Source organism: Taurulus bubalis (assembly GCF_910589615.1).
Source record: "Taurulus bubalis genome assembly, chromosome: 18".
NCBI lineage: Eukaryota > Metazoa > Chordata > Actinopteri > Perciformes > Cottidae > Taurulus > Taurulus bubalis.
This window is the reverse complement of record NC_136606.1, coordinates 20,740,702-20,760,993: the sequence shown is the minus strand read 5'-3', so window position 1 is coordinate 20,760,993 and position 20,292 is coordinate 20,740,702. Positions and strand designations below refer to the sequence as shown.

At 43.7% G+C, this 20,292-nt stretch overlaps 1 protein-coding gene across 1 annotated transcript in view; it reads right to left on the bottom strand.

Moving 5' to 3' along the window:
- The window catches only part of vstm2a (V-set and transmembrane domain containing 2A), a gene marked incomplete at both ends in the record, with an annotated part of 78,151 nt that extends 60,052 nt beyond the window's left edge, over nucleotides 1-18,099 (bottom strand). Inside the window, 2 exons of the mRNA XM_079234571.1 lie at nucleotides 16,798-16,961; nucleotides 18,021-18,099. Of these exons, the coding sequence (XP_079090697.1) occupies nucleotides 16,798-16,961; nucleotides 18,021-18,099 (243 nt within the window). The remainder of the gene's footprint in view (nucleotides 1-16,797; nucleotides 16,962-18,020) is intronic.
- Between the last annotated feature and the right edge of the window lie 2,193 nt (nucleotides 18,100-20,292).

Sequence of the window (20,292 nt, the reverse complement as noted above, 5' to 3'; positions counted from 1 at the left end):
CTCTGGACATGTCGGCTCAAAACACATGTTGTTTGCTTTTGGCACGTTTTGCCCGTACTCAAGCTTTTAGATGATTTAAACTGGTTCACTTCTGGGAGGGGAAAAAGACACAAAGTGTGTAGTTTGTAATAAAAGAGAGGAGCTGAGTGAAGTGCATACTTATAGATAGTTATTGAGACAAAATAAAAAAGGCTGAAAAAGATAAATAAGGCTCTCAGAATCAAATTCAAAGAGTTCATAATAATTGCCAGTCTTCTCTGAGGATATTTAAAGCTGCACTAGTTAATACTTTCATATTAACAATGGATCAAATGACTGTGCAATGTGAAAAGTGTCACTTGTAGTGAATTAGTAGAGAATCATCAGCAGCTCTCAGCTCAGACCTTAATCAAGATACTTGTATTCGATCTGAGGCTTAAATCACTTCTTCATCCTTTATTCCAACATTGCTTTTTTTATTGAATCCACTAGAATCAACAAAGTTGCCAGAAATACATGTTGGTATTGTATGTGTCACAGGATGCACTGAATGTTTCTGAACCAGAAAGCGTGTTTCAAAAAAACATTTCTCATCAGCCTCGTATGAATGAAAGCTCTGACCCGACGCAACGACACTCCTTTGCAGAAACGTACGATGCCAACATAGTTTTCCGGCGACTGGGCGCTTGAATGCGTCTCGTTGGTTTGATCCTGATCCGCCAGCCTGATCCTGCTCTAGTCCAATGGGATGCAGTAGCACCAAGAGGAGCCAGATGGTGAAGTGTCTGGTTGTCTCATAGTTTCCTGAAGTTAAATCACAACTAAACTGCCGTCCTGGTTTTTGGTCTAAATCAGATGGTTGGCAGTCCAACAGCACAAAGGTTCTTTGGCTTCTGAACAAAGTTGGTTTCCAGAAAGCCGGCGGACATTTTAGACTTCCAGTTGAACTTTGAGAAACATCTTCACTTTTGGAGTCCTGTTATTTTTTTTTACTGTAGAAACTGTGTCCTCTCTTATCTTTCCAACAAATCATCATGCATGTGTGTCCTTTGTCTGTCTTGTGATGATAGACTGTGCATCCATCATCTTCCACTTATCAGGGCTGGGTCCGCAGGCCAGTATTCTAGACTACCTCCTCTCAACCACGTGTTCCCGCTCTTCCTGGGGTCCCCGAGGCTCTTCCAGACTTAATGAACCCGTGTTCTGGGTCTGCCACAGGGCCTCTGACTAGTTGCCTCTACAGGGAGGGGACCATCCTGATCACAACCACCTCAGATAACCACTTATGAACTACGGGAGCACTGGCTATTCCAGGCTGTCTGAGCTCCTCCCTGATCACCCAGGCTGAGCCCGGCCTACAGAAAGAGATCTTTTTGGCCGATGGTTTTCCCTAAACCCCTTCACCAAAGCCACGGGTAGGAATCAAGACCCAGATGAACTGGTAAACCGATAGCTTTGTCTTACTGTTGACCACGGTCCAGAACATGTTTTCTTCTTTCTGCAAAGAAGCCATGTTACACATTTAAACTTGAGCTGCATGATTACAAATAGAGGCGGGTCTTCATATTTCACTAGGTCTGGCTTTTTTTTTACCACTGGTTTAATTTTGGATTCAAAATAAACTCCTCTCAGGTCATCAGAATCAGGGCTCTGGTTGTGTCATGTTCACCGTTAGAGACTCACGGAGACGCCTTCCCAACCGGCTCATGGGCTGCAGCTGAATAGTCAGAAGATGACTTCCTATGTCTTTTCCTAACCGCTTTGTCTTGACCAGGAAGGAGAACATCATGACATCAAGGAAAGATGGTAGCCCTTTAAGCCCTAGCCCTAACCCTAACCCTAATAACCCTAACCACTAATCCTATTTATTGTTTGTGTTGTGTTTAGAGGTTGTACATCGGGATTATGTATTATTGTAGCCCTGATTTTTATGTTTAATTTGATGCCTAACATGTTTGTTTTTTTTTGGGGGGGGGAGGGATTTATACCATGATTTTTTCCTGATTTTCCTGATATAAAAGGGTCCCCCAATTGGGGGACGCTAGGGCTTAACAGATTAAGGACAATTCATAAGAATTTAGGAAAGACAACTTCCTTTCTTCACGTATTGACTTTATTTCTTACACATGAGAAGGAGTCTCAATGCTGCTCAGTTCAAGTAGACTTCACTCCTCCTCAGAAGGCTGCTTTCGCTTCATCAACAGCGGACAATTGAACAGCAACGTGGATGTTATTGCTTTAAATGTTGCTGCTGCAAGGCATTGTGGGACAACATTATGCCCCTTTCTTTGTGAATGATGGTCCAGTGTAGCTGATGCAAATAGAGATAAGAAAGGAAGCATTGAAGCATCTTTCCTCAGCATTTAGAGAATTCAAACAGCTTTTATCACGGCTGCCACTTCTATACTTCCAGTTCATTTCCCTCAGCGAGGAACCTCCTCCAATAGAAAGACGGGAGCGTCAGCAGGAGGACGTTCAGAACGACTTGTTCTAGGCCGCCTTTTGTTTGGGTTCCATGGAGGTTTGTTGCTCGGCTCTGTTAGGATTTTTGCTCCATTTTCTCTCCGACATGTTTAATTCTGAACAGAACAAAAAATATATATTTAGGTTAAAATGTTGGATAGCAGAAGATAATGGCAGCCGGACCATCAACCTGATACGATGACGGGTGAGATGCTCTGTGGGACCGGAGGGTAGATGCATGTTGGGTAAACACTGCGTCCCTTTTGGATCAGAGGGAACTGGATGCTCGAGCAGAAGTGTGAAGAGCATTGGACAGAGTGTGGAAATACATTGGAATAAAACCAATACGGAAAACAACACACAAGAACTAGTTTGAGAGTATAGTGCCAGTATTTTGACTTTAGCTAGTAGCCACAGCCCGCTGCATAGAGGCAGACGGCGTTCCTGAATAACGGCCCGGCCTCGTGAGTCCTGTTCATGTCCGACAGTCGAGTCGGCACACAGGGCGGAGCTGTGGAGACACACATAGGACGGGGAGTGAGGATTTGTTCTGCATGCATGTATGACTCTCTTACAGATATTTCCCTAAAGGCGTCCGTATCCTTGTTGCGTCACATCTCCCATATGTTTTTCCCATCTGCTCGTCCCTTCATCCCTCGCTCCGTCATCTCGTTCTTCTGCGGCACATGAACGGGCTCCACCCGCCCAATAGTGGCGTTGAAAAGGTTTAAAAGGTTTAAAAGGTTGAAAAGGTTCCTCTGGCGTGTCAGAGAGGAGAAGTCAGAGGAGAGCAGCGCTGTGGTTTCAAGAAATGCAAAAAAGACCAAAAGCAGCTTCATCTTTTCAGATTTGTACTGGTTTGAATAAGAGCATCTGCTTTTAGAAATTTTTTTTACTGACTTAACCTACTTTACAACATTTTAAATGAGATCAAATTACAGTTTAGACTTCCATAAAGAAGATTTGGAACCCTAAAATAGATCAAATCCACAGAGCGGGGGTCGACTCATGTGTATCCACTTCTTCCCTGTCACCATATTTAAACTGTACAATATATTTCCATATACTTGCCTGGAGAATCTTGCGAAACGACCTCAGACATGGACCGACTAAAGTAGATCAAATCATTTCTTGACCTCCTTTAAGAACTCGTTGGCTGTTTGGCTATTAAAGTCCGGCCGGTCGCATCCGACATCCTTAAACGACGGAAAAGAAGATATCCCCTTGATCTGCACATATCCCCCAAAAAACGTTTGGTACGTTATCCACGTCATCATGAACAACAAAGTAGAAAGACCAGTGAAGCTCAACAGAGCGGGCAGGAAGTGGACGTTCATTTTGAAAAGGCGCATGCATGTAACACATTGACACACGTTTGCTGGATTTTACAGGAAAAGACATGAAATGTAAAATATGATAAACTGTTACATTAGTTTTATGTTTGTAGGATTGCAGGTGACTGGTGATCTGGCTGATTTGTGCAGGCAATTAATGAAAGCCTCCTGTTGCATTCCCCGTCTAATGCCCCCTTAGGGTATGACGACGCCCTTAGCAGGAAGAGAATTGCTCATCCTGGGTGTTGGGATCCTTCCTTCACTTAATGCAGATGTCATTCAGCAGAAACTCTCTCTCGGCCCCTTTGAGAATTCTCCTTCTCTCTTTTCTAATTGAAGGTGATTTCATTCTGAGACCTATCTGGAGTGAATATTAAAGAACACATTAAACCGTAATACTATTTGAGAGTGTGCTTGCCATATGATATCCTAATGGCCTCAGGCTTTATTTAGTTATCTGGTTGATTGGTTCATTTCCATTGAAACCCTCTCATCCACATGTCCTCATTCTAAAGAGGCAGTTGTCTATTATTGTAGATCTTACTAGTTTCCATCATAACAGAGGCACTTCTTTCTTGAAGGCACTTGTGAGATGTGTTTCCTCAAGTAAACGTTGGTTTATTGTGAGGTTGTGACCCGGCTGTCGGGCTTCTGTCCGATCAGCTGACACGGAGCCGCCATGTTGGATCCCAGCCTCATGTGAAGCGGCCATGTTGGATCCCAGCCTCATGTGAAGCGGCCATGTTGGATCAAAGCCTCATGTGAAGCGGCCATGTTCGATCACAGCCTCATGTGAAGCGGCCATGTTGGATCCCAGCCTCATGTGAAGCGGCCATGTTGGATTACAGCCTCATGTGAAGCGGCCATGTTGGATTACAGCCTCATGTGAAGCGGCCATGTTCGATCACAGCCTCATGTGAAGCGGCCATGTTGGATCACAGCCTCATGTGAAGTGGCCATGTTGGATTACAGCCTCATGTGAAGCGGCCATGTTGGATCCCAGCCTCATGTGAAGCGGCCATGTTGGATCCCAGCCTCATGTGAAGCGGCCATGTTGGATTACAGCCTCATGTGAAGCATAGTGCAGACAGGGAGCTTTACGTTGAGTCACAGCCTCCATGTGAAGCATAGTGCAGACAGGGAGCTCAAAGAGCTGGAGGACCGGCTTCACGGCACAGAAGGAGAACTAAAATTAAAATTGTGCAAATCCAAACTCAAATCAAATGTCTGAAAGAGTGGAAATGGTCTTTGTGACCTTCACTTTTCCAAACGCATTATGTTTGTATTCCATGTTGAGTCATCATCATAACCAATGAGTCATCTCAGCGCTTTTAGTTTCCAAAGACCAACGATACGTGTGTGTGTGTGTGTGTGTGTGTGTATCTGTGTGTGTGTGTGTGTGTGTGTGTGTGTGGGTGTGTGTGTGTGTGTGTGTGTGTGTATCTGTGTGTGTGTGTGTGTGTGTGTGTGTGTGTGGGTGTGTGTGTGTGTGTCTGTGTGTGTGTGTATGTGTGTGTGTGTGTGTGTGTGTTTCATGAGCCTCACTGTTGCACAGGCTGGTTATGTAAAATTAAGAGCCTCCTATAAAATTGAAATACATATCTGTGAGATGTTTCTTGCTTGTCGATGATGTGTCCAATGCAATGTGTAGAACTATTATGAACTATTTTTGCTGCTAATGTAGCACGTTAGCAGCCTTTACATGCGCCCTCCTCTGAAGGAGAGTTATGAAAGGTTCTGCAGCGTTACATCATATCCATCACTAGAGGAAAGAGGATACTTTTCATTTTCACCGCATTTATTTGGCAATATTAGTTACTAGTTAGGTTACTTTGCATATTCAGATTACAAAATATAAATCAACTTGATCTATTATTAAATAGTATATATCATATTAATAAAAAGTAGTTCTGCCTTTACCCGCAGCATCAACACATGAATTCATCAATAATAATAATCCAATGATACATATTGTATATGACGTAGACCATTCTGCTAATGAGTAAACGTATGCTAATGATATTATTGTATTGTTACACTGTGATCTAGTAAACAGATAAATGATGAACTCATTGGTCATATAGATATTAATGAGGATGACTCAGCAGAACAGACGCAGCCCGTCTCTCCACAGGGACTCTTCCCTTTCTGTTCATTACTAAACTGTGCTGATAGGAAATAGACTTTCTGTGTCGCCACAGTCAAGGATGTTAATAGGAAACATGTGACTTCTTCCTCCTCCTCCTCTTCCTCCGTGGGCTGCTCATGAACACCTTGCTTTGCACGCTTCAGTTCCAGCAGCAGCTGCTGGTCTTCATTCTCTCCTCGTGCTTTTGTCTTCAATAAAACGGGACCAGCAGCCTTCAGGTGTCCGGTCCTCACAGTGAATGATGAAGAATCCTTTTCGTGTTGGTCTAAAGTCTGGAGACTAATTGTGTGTTGGACGTTCCAGCTTCATGTCTCCAGTAACAACCAGTGAGTCTGACAGCTCTAAAGCTCCATCCTTTCATCCAACAGGATTTTACCAAACTGTTCATCATCACTAATACTTTCATTACCACTGAGAAACACTTTCAGCTAATGTGCTGGTCTGGAGGTGCAACTTTGACTGTGAGCAATCACAAAGGTTACGCTGATGGAAATGAAGCCACAGGCCAGTATAGTGGGAACGTGCCACTGGGCCACTGGTTCCAGCAGCACGGTCATTTAGAGGAAGCCTCCTCCCGTGAGCGGAGCTGCAGTGGAGCCTGACAGCGAGTCAGAAAGCCTTTCATGCTGCACACTAACGGCCCCCTGCTGGGGACCCGGGCTCGCCGAAAACCATTAGGAAACCATTACAATCATTACAGACGTGTGTGTGTGTGTGTGTGTGTGTGTGTGTGTGTGTGTGTGTGTGACTCCGCCTGGTGCATCCTATTGACTCCAGACGCCGTTATCTCAGAGGGTCGGAGGAGCCGTGATGGAGGTCAGTGAAGGTCAGGCTGAGAGCACGGTGTGACGCTCCCTCGCTGTTTCACCTGCTGGGTTTATAAACTCAGCGGCTGGGAGAGTAAAGCTCAGTGTCTGCAGTGCATTCCTCTGGATGTGTGCGTGCTGGTCGTTGGTATTCTGGCCGCCGGCCTCAGCTGATCTCTGTGTGGCTGCCGGCTCGCCTTCTCTTATCCATCTCACTTCTAGAGACACGTCACTCCGTCTCCTAACATATCCCAGGTCAGGTGAAGCAGGTCTGCATCCAGCAGACGAGCCATTAATGCACTGCGGGCGGTATTTGAGGAGTGAAATGCAGTTATGAATTTTTAAACAGCTCACAGGCGTGGAGTCTCCAGCTGCATCTCCTTCTGTGTGTTTGATCCACTAGCATTCACAGCATCAAGGTGTATTGTAGCTATTCCAATATTCCAGATATGCAAAGATTTAGGAAATTGATTCAAAGCTGTTTTTCTTTACTTTGTATGTGTTCATTCTCTATTCACGTGTGAAAACGTGACTGCAAACTCACGAGCGCCGGCTGAGAGCATCAGAACAGTTACCTTTTCTCCGTTGTTTCCATGAATCCAAACATAATCCACACCAAACAGAATTAGCGGTGGACAGGGCTGTAAAGATTTACTCAATGGACTGATCTTATGGCAAACAATACTGGTCGGATTAGCGGGATAAAAAAAGATCAAACCCGGGAAGACGTGAATCCACCTCTCCAGAACAATGGGGATTTGGGGTTTGAACCCAAAAGGGGAAATCACTAATGTATTTTCAAATTGAAAAACATGGTAATGAGGCTCTTTGTCCGCCGCGTGTGACACAGCCTTCAGTTCCTGTGTTGTGTTCCACGCCGTGTGCCTCTGTGATGAGAGGAAGCCTCCGCTATGCGTCCTTATTGCTGTGCATCGCTTCCACCACAGGAAGCACATTGTGTGTTCACCTCTGACTGGTGTGTGTCAGTGGCGTCCCTAGGCTAAAGCCTCGGATGTTTTTTAATTAGCCCCGAATATTATTAAAAAAAAAGAAAAGAAAAAGCTTTATTTTTATTTAGGTGATGTCATTAAATTAAACTATTGTTTCTCACATGGATGAATTATTTATAACTCTAGCATGCTACATATGTGCGTGTGTTCTGGTTTGTATGTTTTCTCCCCTTAAAATTACAATCCAATAGCCTATCATCATCCTTAACCTTAGGGCACTAGGACCTTGGGGAGGCTGCTGCGCTGGCTTTCTCACTCTGCCAAGTAACATCTCTCATCAACCACAGCAGGATTATACCAAGGAGTTTATCTCATATAAACTATACCAAGGAGTTTATCTCATATAAACTATACCAAGGAGTTTATCTCATATAAACTACACCAAGGAGTTTATCTCATATAAACTATACCAAGGAGTTTATCTCATATAAACTATACCAAGGAGTTTATCTCATATAAACTACACCAAGGAGTTTATCTCATATAAACTATACCAAGGAGTTTATCTCATAGTAAGGAGCACCATCATACAATATTTATCATTCGATAATTAAGATGTACTTGAAATGTGTTTTTATTTTATTTTTGTTATTCATGTTTTTCTTCTTCTACTGAATGTTATATTAGACACTGAACTAGTTCATCTCTATCTCAGTGATAGTGTCCAAATGAGCATAAAATATCACTGGTTTATAAAAACTACACGGACAACAAAATAGATGTAAATGTTGATCACAATATTATTCCCTTCTGCTCAAAGTAAAACAAGTAAACAACTCAAAAGTTGACACTGTCCAGTCCGTTCTCCATCCATTGGATTTGGGAGTGATGAGTATATGAAAGCTAGTTTATCCGTCTTTCCTTTACAAGCAGGAAAAGTATTTCTCTCTCGTTATTTGAGAAAAGTTCATATTTGTGTTCACTATGACCCTAAAATTCTGTCTCTTCTGTTATCATATACTGAATGAATGCAAAACTACAGAGCAAAATCACACTCTTTCTGATGAACCAATCTATGAACTGTCTGAAACAATGGATATCCGGGGCCTCAAAAGAAATTGCCGCGTGCTGCGCGCATACATGCTAGTTCTCTAGGGGCTAAGCCCCCCCTTTCTTTGAATCCTAGAAACGCCCCTGGTGTGTGTGCGTGCGCGTGCGTATGTGTGTGTGTGTGTGTGTGTTTCCCTCCAGACGGCATTGATGTGTGTTGATCTGGACGCTGCAGGTGAAGCATTACATCATCATAACCATTTAGATTATCTCTGCAGGCGCAGCAATAAACCGTCTTCCTCACATGGCCGCTCGACAGAATGAAACACTAAAGACGAACTGGAAGAGTGGAATCCTCCAAAGTAAGAAGAGGAGAGTCTCACTCCTCCCGGCTGGGTTTATTGTTCTATCACGCCTCATGCCGCGGATCATAAAACCATTAATCTGGAGATGCTCAGGTTCAAAATCAGACCAAATATTTCTACAGATGTCAGTTTTTGAGGCCAACATGTCCTGCAACAGCTGATGAAGAGGAGGGAGGAGGCAGCTGTCAATCACCTGCTACCAGCTGATGAAGAGGAGGGAGGAGGCAGCTGTCAATCACCTGCTACAAGCTGATGAAGAGGAGGGAGGAGGCAGCTGTCAATCACCTGCTACCAGCTGATGAAGAGGAGGGAGGAGGCGGCGAGCAATGTCTCAAACAGTCATGAAGTATAGTTTGTACGTATAAAAGCGTGACTCACACACAGCGCTGCAGACGGATGCCGGTTTGTTTCCAAAGTCAGTTATGAGTTTAAAGCTTAAATAGTTTTGGCATCTCAGAAAAGGATTTTGCCTTATTTTAGATCACATTAACAAAGAATCCATAAACATAATGATGCTTATATTTTCCTCAGGCTGGAATCAACATGTTTAAATGAACCTTGACTCGACCTTTCCTCCCTTCTTAACCCTTCATGTGGTTGACTTTGGCTTTACTTCAATGTGTGGGGAGTAAGAATTATACATTTCATTGATTTTTTATTTTCTTCTGACCTCTTAAAGCATATGTAAAGATACATAATGCATGACTGTACACAAGGAGGACATATGTAGTCTTGCCCTGTACATAAATAGAAGAATATTCCTATAGTCATTCATTCAAATGCTGCTCTTCAATAATAATTTTATGACATAAGTCAGATTGACTTTGATGTTAGTTGCTGGTTACCGATGGTAACAGTGATTCCTGACCTGCTGGTGGAGATCCTCCAATAGGATCACGATATAGACCACAAATCTGTGTTTCTTTTGGACTTTTATGTACTTTAACATATGTCCTCGTGATATACTTTAATATATGTCCTCGTGAAGTTGGATATGTTATGTTTGAGGTTGCTTATTATGTGTTTATACAACATGTCATCGCGTGATGTCACCGCGTGATGTCACCGCGTGATGTCACCGCATGATGTCACCGCGTGATGTCTCCGCATGATGTCACCGCGTGATGTCACCGTGTGATGTCACTGCATGATGTCATCGCGTGATGTCATCACATGATGTCACCGCGTGATGTCACCGCATGATGTCACCGCGTGATGTCACCGCATGATGTCATCGTGTGATGTCATCGCATGATGTCACCGCATGATGTCACCGTGTGATGTCACCCCGTGATGTCACTGCATGATGTCATCGCGTGATGTCATCACATGATGTCACTGCGTGATGTCACCGCGTGATGTCATCACATGATGTCACCGCGTGATGTCACCGCGTGATGTCACCGCATGATGTCACTGCATGATGTCACCGCGTGATGTCATCGTGTGATGTCACCGCGTGATGTCACCCCGTGATGTCACTGCATGATGTCATCGCGTGATGTCATCGCATGATGTCACCGCATGATGTCACCGCATGATGTCACCGCATGATGTCACCGCATGATGTCACCGCATGAACAGGACGGGTCATACTACTCTACACAGATGGAAACAGAACATGTCATATTGAACCAGTGAACACGGCCCCACTAAATGGACTGACCAGTCTAATGAAGGCAAAATAGCCAAAAATGTGAGTAATTCTTTACTATATAAACAAGATTTGTTTGCTGTGTTTTATTTTTTAGCAAATTCCTTTCAAACACGTAGAAGAGTGAGATCAATGGGAAGCTCCCCGCTGTACTGAAGCAGGACCGAAGCACATCACACCTCCTAGAAGCTTTGCAGAGGATTCATAACGCACAAATAAACGCTGAATGTGGATGTTATTAACGGACAAATGGTGCACCGCTTTATACGTTTATGCAGCGAGGGATTGTGGGTCGGCATTATCTTCTTTCCTTTTCATAAGTGATGGTCCAGTGTCGCTACGCTGGAGGAGATAAGAGAGGAAGCATTTAGACGCCAGCAGCTCGTATCTCTGCTGACACTAAACACATCCTCACTCCCAGGTGAGGGAAGCAGCTTTCCCTCTGCATTATGGGTGTTTTAAAATGAAACACAACTAACAAGACTGCAAAGTTTCTGGTCGGGTTTAAGGGACAAACAACTAATAATACAAATGGATTGGCGGAAAATAACTATGAAATTAGTTTAGGAAATGTAATATTCACAAAGCAATGCTGTTGTACGGGAACGTCGTCGTTAGGAGATGAATGTTGATCATGTTTAAATAATCTGCTCATTTAAAAGTAAATTCCCACGACTATATATATATATAAATATATATTGTAATTGTATTGATGCCGTGTTGCATTGAGCCTAAAGCTTCCTCTATGAACCAAAGAACAGATGATTATTGTGGTCATGGTAGTTTCATGTCCATCAGCACAGGTTCATCCTGCTCTTCCTCTCCCGGCCACAGGGGGCAGCACCTGCTCTTCCTCTCTCGTCTCCGTCACCGTCTCTCTTCCTTTTCCTCTCAATCTATGTTCCAATATTTATTCTATTTCCAAAGCAGTCTTTTCATTCGTGTCTGTCTCCGTGAAGAAAGTAAAGATCATCTGATCTCTAGAGATCATCTGATCTCTAGAGATCAATGACACTGATCCGATCAGTCCACTAGTTTAATATTCACTTCACTGGATCAAGCTTTGCATGGATTCAGCTTCCTGTCTGGTTTCCTCAAGTTGTTGATGTTGTGTGGAAACAACAAGAACTCCTTTTCACCACACGCACACACACACACACACACACACACACACACACACACACACACACACACACACACACACACACACACACACACACACACACACACACACACACGTGATGGGATCAGATGAGAACACCCCTCAGCAGCTGGGCCGTGAGTCTGGATCAGCTTTGACCTCAAACTCAGAGAGTTGGTTTTAAAAATGTCTCCTGCATTCAAAATGAAAGCAGAAAGGCTTTCTGGGACATTTTATTGCAATAAACGTCAAATGAGCTTTTTAAATGACAGAAGTGCCAAATCATTCCTCCAACCAATGACTTCTGCTGCTCCACTTAACATCTCATCCTAGAAATGATTTTCTTCTTTCTGTCCAGAGCTGCTTTGCCTCCTTTGCCGATCATTATCCAAAATACCAAAATCAGACCAAGAATATGCAACAGCATATGAAATAGCAGCAGATCATAATGTGTTATCTCTCCCCCGCTGACCGAAGTAACTGCAGCCAAAATGCCATCCAGAGTGACGACCCGCTGCTCTTCCTCCTCTGTGTCTTCACTCTATTCAACAACATCACAACTGTAACAAATCCCATCAGCAACACGCGCTGCTTTTGTCACGGAGAGGTGTGAATATTTTGTTTCCCGCTCTGTGTGTGCATAATTATGAGCTGGCAGTGTGTGGTTTATAATCTGAGGAGAATCATGGACACTTGTTGTGTCCTGAACAGCAGCGCTCTCTCTCCTTTGTTCTCTCTCTCTCGCTCATCCACGTCCACAAGCGTCACGAGATGGAGAGGATCGCCCCGCTAATCAAATCACATCCTGTAGAAACATCACAGATGGATCCAGCTGTGCTCTTCATCGGACTCTACCTCGTTCATTACAGTTCTCTCCACATCAACAGGACTGTTTGGGCTGCTCATGCATCATATTAACCAAACCACTGCTCATGCATCATATTACCAAACCACTGCTCATGCATCATATTAACCAAACCACTGATCATGCATCATATTAACCAAACCACTGCTCATGCATCATATTACCAAACCACTGCTCATGCATCATATTACCAAACCACTGATCATGCATCATATTAACCAAACCACTGATCATGCATCATATTAACCAAACCACTGTTCATGCATCATATTAACCAAACCACTGTTCATGCATCATATCAACCAAACCACTGATCATGCATCATATTAACCAAACCACTGATCATGCATCATATTAACCAAACCACTGATCATTTATCATATTACCAAACCACTGCTCATTCTGGAGAGGTCTAAAATGCTGCTCTGTTTAGAAAAGACGTCTCGCTGTCTGGAGATAACGGGAATGTTCCCAAAGATCTCCGGATACATATTTAAAACATGGATCACCTCAGCATCTCCATCTTTACTGTGCATCAGACATCAGCTCTTCATCTCTGACATCTTTACTTCCTGCCAGATGTTCAAACACATTCTTTCTTTCATGTTGACCCTCATGATGACCCTCATGTTGACCCTCATGTTGACCCTCATGATGACCCTCATGTTGACCCTCATGTTGACCCTCATGATGACCCTCATGTTGACCCTCATGTTGACCCTCATGATGACCCTCATGTTGACCCTCATGATGACCCTCATGTTGACCCTCATGTTGACCCTCATGATGACCCTCATGTTGACCCTCATGTTGACCCTCATGTTGACCCTCATGATGATCCTCATGTTGACCCTCATAATGACCCTCATGTTGACCCTCATGTTGACCCTCATGATGACCCTCATGTTGACCCTCATGTTGACCCTCATGATGACCCTCATGTTGACCCTCATGTTGACCCTCATGATGACCCTCATGATGATCCTCATGTTGACCTTCATGATGACCCTCATGTTGACCCTCATGATGATCCTCATGTTGACCCTCATGATGACCCTCATGATGACCCTCATCTTGACCCTCATGATGACCCTCATGATGACCCTTATGATGACCCTCATCTTGACCCTCATGATGACCCTCATGATGACCCTCATGTTGACCCTCATGATGACCCTCATCTTGACCCTCATGATGACCCTCATGTTGACCCTCATGATGCTGCTGCTGTTAGCACACATCTACTTGTTCTGGGTGTTTTATTTCCCTGCTGTCTATGCTTACTTGTGTTTTATTTTATGTATATTATTTCTGCTTCGTGCTCTTTGTTTGTATTTTGCTTGTTTTGTTTCATATTTGATAAATGAAACTCAACCCCAATCTGTGGACCAGAGAGTGTGACTCTGCAAGTTGGAGCTGAGAAATTAATTAGAATGCTTTTGGAATATAATAGAATCAGAATATCACGATATGAATGGTGGCCGAATTAAGTAGCTTTGATTAGCAGATTATGAATGCATTTAGTAAAGATCAGGATTATTAGCATTTATATTAAATTCATTTCACAAAAAGGATTAACTGTTATCCACATCTGCACGCATTGCAGAATTTGACAACAATAGGTGGCTAATAACACATTATAGGGCAACGGTTACGTCATTTTAAAATGAACTGACATCAACTAAAAAAAGATGTGTTAAAGGTCTAAAACGAAGAAATTGTAGCGGCCTGTAAATCACATTAGCCCCGCCCCTAAAGTCTGCTTTATGGTCTGTTTGACTCTAAATGAGCATCATGTACTAAATGAACATCATGCTGTATTGAAGAAGACTTGAAACTAGAGATTGAGACATAAACTCATGTTTACAATGTTTACTGAGGGAATACATCAAGAGAAGTAGAGTCATTTATATAGACTTCTATACAACCAGAGGAGTCGCCCCCTGGTGGTCAGGAGAGAGAATGCAGCTTTAACACATGAAGCATAGACTTCTATACAACCAGAGGAGTCACTCCCTGGTGGTCAGGAGAGAGAATGCAGCTTTAACACATGAAGCATAGACTTCTATACAACCAGAGGAGTCGCCCCCTGGTGGTCAGGAGAGAGAATGCACATCTAGGGCTCTTCCACATTGGCTCCACGTTTCCCGCCTCCTTCTGCCTGGTTATTTTAACTTGAAAAGAGCTGTCTGTTCTCTTGACGTTCCTCTTTTCTTCCTCTCTGCAGATCCAACAACACTTTTGCTTTATTTCAAGACATATTTGAATGAATTCCAAGACATTGTCCTCATTTCCCTAAACGTCCAGAAGACCAGCTGATTCCCGAGCCGCATCTCTGACACTGCCTTGACTCTGCTCCCATTCAAACTGCAGCACTGCAGGACACACACACACACACACACACACACACACACACACACACACACACACACACACACACACACACACACACACACGGCTTTCGTTCTCAAACAGCCTCCATGATAAGAAATGTGGGTAACAATGAGATGTCGGCATCAATAGTCTCACTTCAGCCAAACATCCAAGAGTCACGTGGGATCAAACCCACATCAAAGCCCGGCCGGCGCCACGAGCAGCCCAGCAACAATGGGACAGGAATTAAACCACAAGGATATGGATCCATCCCCCTGTCACATCTCTCCTCCTCGTTGTCATAGAAATAGAAACCCGTTTGATGTCGGCGTCACAATGCGACCGAAGAGACGCAGATAGCTGCCTCACAATGTGTAAGCAAGCCAACGCTTCCATGTTGAAGCCCACTGCCTCTCATCCACTGAGCAGCAGAGCATCACGGGGCAAAGGGAGCATACATAACAATGTGCTGCTTAATGAGGCAATGTACAAGAATATGCTTTAGCTGTATTGATTCAGAAACTTCTTTTTTTCCTCCATTCATGAATAGTCAGGCTCATTTACTTCATTTATCATGTAATTAATGTCCAGAACGAGCTCATTTATTCTTTCAGTAGTCTTTGATTAATGTTATTTTTCCCCTGCTCAGCGTGGAGGATTATTTTAACTGTGAGAGGGAAAGAAGCTGAAATCCAACGTGAGAACATCCGCTATGAGGAGGAAAGCCTCAGTAATAACACATATTATTTTAACGTTCCTATTAAAGCAGCTGTTGTTCACCTCAGAGGAACGGCTCAGGAGAGACACGTCAATAAAGATGCTTCTCTGTTTTGCCTCCATAACAAGTCTCCTTCCAGTGGAAACAACACATCAGTGTGCATGAGATACCATCAGGTGATATCTCATTGGCATATTTAAACATATGATTTCAGAAAACGTGTTATTCAGAAGACATTGTCTCAAACAGTAATAAACTGTGGATGCTTGCTGGTGAAATCTATTAGTGTTTGCTTCCCCCGCTCACGGGCAGAGCCTCTGAAACACGCATGAAGGTTTTCTCTAAATCTCAAAGCCAGAAATCTTCACTTCAAACTCCAGACTGTCCACTTCCATCCCTCTCTATATTCTGAAGGGTTTTTAACGAGGGGTTAGTTTATACATCATTCATACTCATATTTCTACATGTTATCCCTAAAAACATGTTTTTATGGCAGTATTTTTTTGATTCATGGGGTGATACAAAAAGATATCTAGAAATCCCTCTGTGAAAACCTTTGACTCTAATATGTCAACAAAATGAAATAAGAAATTCATTTCGACCCCGACTTCATCCAGTGTTGATAATTCTGTTCTCGAAATGTCTCAAATGTTCACACATGTGATGAGGTAAGGCCTCGTGTCTAAACGTGTGATGCACACCATAACTCTTCCCCGGGAGAGATTTAAAAGCCAGTACATGTTGTGCCTCATCAGTAAAAAGTTCCATCAGGAGTGCCGACATGCACGCGCACGAGCTGATGACATAAGGCGCGTAATAGCGCAGAAACTTGTTGGATGTCCTTATTCCCTTTGGATGCTTTGGATGCGCTTAAACAGAACTCACACAGCTCGTGACGGGAGAGAGAGGGGGAGAGGGAGAGAGAGAGAGAGAGAAAAGGTCCCTTGTACCTCTTCATCGACCTCCTCCTCGCTGTCAGCGGGTTCCGGTGTCTTCACGAACCACCACTGGATCTCCAAGTACACGGACGAGGTCCCGCTCTGGAAGGCGCAGGCCATCTCGATGTTCTGCCCCTCCTTCACCGTCATGTTGGAGGGCTGGTCCGTGAAGCGACCTGCGGGCCAGACAGGAGGGGTTATGACGGTGTGTGTGTGTGTGTGTGTGTGTGTGTGTGTGTGTGTGTGTGTGTGTGTGTGTGTGTGTGTGTGTGTGTGTGTGTGTGTGTGTGTTCCAGACGGCCTGCTGGCTGCAGTCATACATGTGCGGCTGCGTGGTTGAATCCTGGTGAAGGTGCGTTCGTGCCCAAGCTTCTTCGTCGGGATTTTACATAACGCGCAGTCTCACCACGGATACATTATTCAGACACCGAGAGGAGGATGTAGAGAGTTGTTTATTTGAAGTCATTATGTGGCCGGTGTCGCGCGCTCTGCGCCCGAGATTTAACACCACATATAACTCGACTGACAGAATGAGAGGGAAACGGAAGAAAGCCTCAAGCAGTTTGTTTGGAGGACGCTGATCAGAGGGAATGTGGCCCGAAGGAGAGTGGCGACGATTTATAAATAAATTAAAAAAGGAGTGAGTGTATCCGCACATGCAAACTTCCACACAGCATCAGGTGCAGATGATCTACAGGCTCGGGCGCACTTATCAGAGATGAGTTGATTAGGAGGTTAGAAAGTCTGATCTCGTCTGGTTTCAGCCCGACGTTCAGCACCGCGGACAGCGGCGGAGCTGTCCGCGGTGCTGAACCACGCGGCTCCTCACTCCTCTTCCAAAAACTTATATTCCTTTAATCTATTTTCTGGCAGGAAAACAAAATAATGATAGAACCCCCTCCCCCCACCACCACCACCCCCTATATCTCCTCCACACGACGGGAAACCACTTCATTTCAAACAATCACCAGTTGCATTCTTTCGCCATCACGAGGTTAAAAAAGAAGGAAAAAACCCGCAACCTTTTCTCCATCCTTCATTAAGAGCTTTCTCTTTTCCCCTTTCTGGGTTTTTTACAGTGCATCTCACTTCACACAGCTTTCTCTAAACAGCCTCCTCTGCTCCTCCAGGAGGACTGCGCACTTTGAGCACTTTCTCCCGGCGACCAGCGCGCGGCAGCCGGCAGCAGCGCGACGCGGTGCCGCCGTCTGGTTCAGGGAATGTCGTTTCCTTACCTTCAAAGCAGAATCCCATCTGCACACAGAATCCAGCCAAGAAAACAAATCCAACAGAATCGTGAGAGGTCCACATCATTCCAATAAAGAAGGGTCGCTTCTCTTCACATCAGCCGAAAGGAAGAAAAAGGAAAATGTTTCCCCAAAAAATAAATGCAACACACCCGCAAAATCAAACAGTGGGTTTAAACGGAGATGGCCGAAGGTGGAACATGCTGCACCACTACAGCCGGTCGGTGATGAAGTTCTGTTCAGCTCTCTCTCTCTCTCTCTCTCTCTCTCTCTCTCTCTCTCTCTCTCTCTCTCTCTCTCTCTCTCTCTCTCTCTCTCTCTCTCTGCAGGAGAGCCTGTGCTCGGCTGAGCTTAAGATGGAGAGAATACCGGTCTGCGCTGCCGGAGGGACGTCGGTCTCCTGGCTCTCTGTGGCTCCTCTCGCGCCGCACACCGCACGCCTCTTGCGGCTCCTCGCGTCACCTTGACCGCTTGATTCGGAGACAACACGCCGCGTCTCCAGATAGATGGTTGTCTTTATTTTGAAAATGCTCTGAATCACGAGCGCCAAAAAAGAGAAGAAGAACAGATGCGGAGTTTGTTTTCCTGTGCGGCACTTTCTAAATGAAATGCAGCAGAGCCGCGAGACACAACTTTACTAACAGACAAGCGGATAGAACCTTAACAGACTTATTAACAGTCTTATTATAATATTTACATTTCCAGAGCAGACTGTGAACATTGGATGAATATTCTTCATCATTTTGTTGACATGTTAATGTGTTTGCTGAGGGAATCTCTGTGTTTCACTCCAGAAAGCACTGTCAACCATTAAAAGAAACATTTCCACCATGATTTTAGTAATACATTATTGGATATATTATATATATATATATATATATATATATATATATATATATATATATATATATATATATATATATATCAATTACAATGTGGCATTATCTAATTGTAACTTTTAGTGAAATAAGCAGAAATCTACAGACACAAAAACACAAAGTAATAAAATAAACACCTTCATGTGTATTTTGGATGTTTTCTTTCCACTATGGAAATAAAAAATGTTATGAAGAAAGAGAGCAACACATTGATCAGAGATGAAAACATGTCAAGACGTAAACAGATGAAAGATAACTGAGATGAAACAAGCCTTCACTCTGATGGAGTGGTTTTATTGTAGCATGAATATGCTTATGATGCACTCGTGCTATGAACACATTCAAACTGGAAAAAGGAGGTTAATTATGAGGACTATGTGTATATATACACATTGTATGTATTTTCTTTCTGAGTTGTTGCAGCGTTGCAGCAGCAGGCCAACATGTCCACTGAGAGCTGCTAGTTTCTGACATTCTATTCATGGAGGAAAGAAATAGAGAGAGAATCAATACAGAGTTCTGCAGGAATGAGTCCCTCAACCCGGAAACGAGTCCGTATTTTATTCAAAGCATGTTTTTAGTTTTAATAGGTTTCTGCAAGATGTCTTGAATGATGTCTTTGTTTACCACGAGCTGAAAAGGTTTGAAGGCTTTGGGCTGTGAACATACGTCAGTAAATACTGAGAGCTTCAGTGAGGCGGCGGTGACTGAAGTCATGTGACAAGTCATGTGACCGTAGTGCCATTTGTTAATAACACAACTTTAGCTTTTTACTGCGTTTACGCTTCAAACCCCAGAAAAGTGATGTTCTTTTGTGAGGACTGTGTTGTCCGTCTCATCAACATGTGTGTTTTCCACAGAGCTGATCCCATTGGCTAAGAGAGGAACCATGTGGCGCACCTGCTGGGTTTCTATAGCGACGTCAGCCTCTCTTATTGGAACTACTGGGCCCTGTTTCTCGTACCTGGCTTAACAAAGTCAAGCAAAGTCTCGTTAATTCTAGCCAGACGTCAGTCATCTGGATAAATGCGCGCGCTCCTCTTCAGAAGGGATAATAATGGAGCACTGACACCACCATGTTCTAACAGTACAATGGACAATAAACTCAGAGGAACCTCTTTTTATTTCTCTACTGAGAAGCAGGAGATGATCATGAAGGCATATGAGGAAGTCAATACCGTAGTCATTCACAGCAAACGCGTTGCGAATATTCCAACGTTTTTGCAACATTGTTGCCGTGAACGCAGCTTTAACTCCGCCCCCTCTGAGAGACATAAGCGTCGCAAATATATCAGACAAGTTAAATGCGTCAGTGTTGAGAAAATGTATCGGCTAATTTGAAGTGCTTCATCACCCAAATCAATCAGATTATATTTACGAAT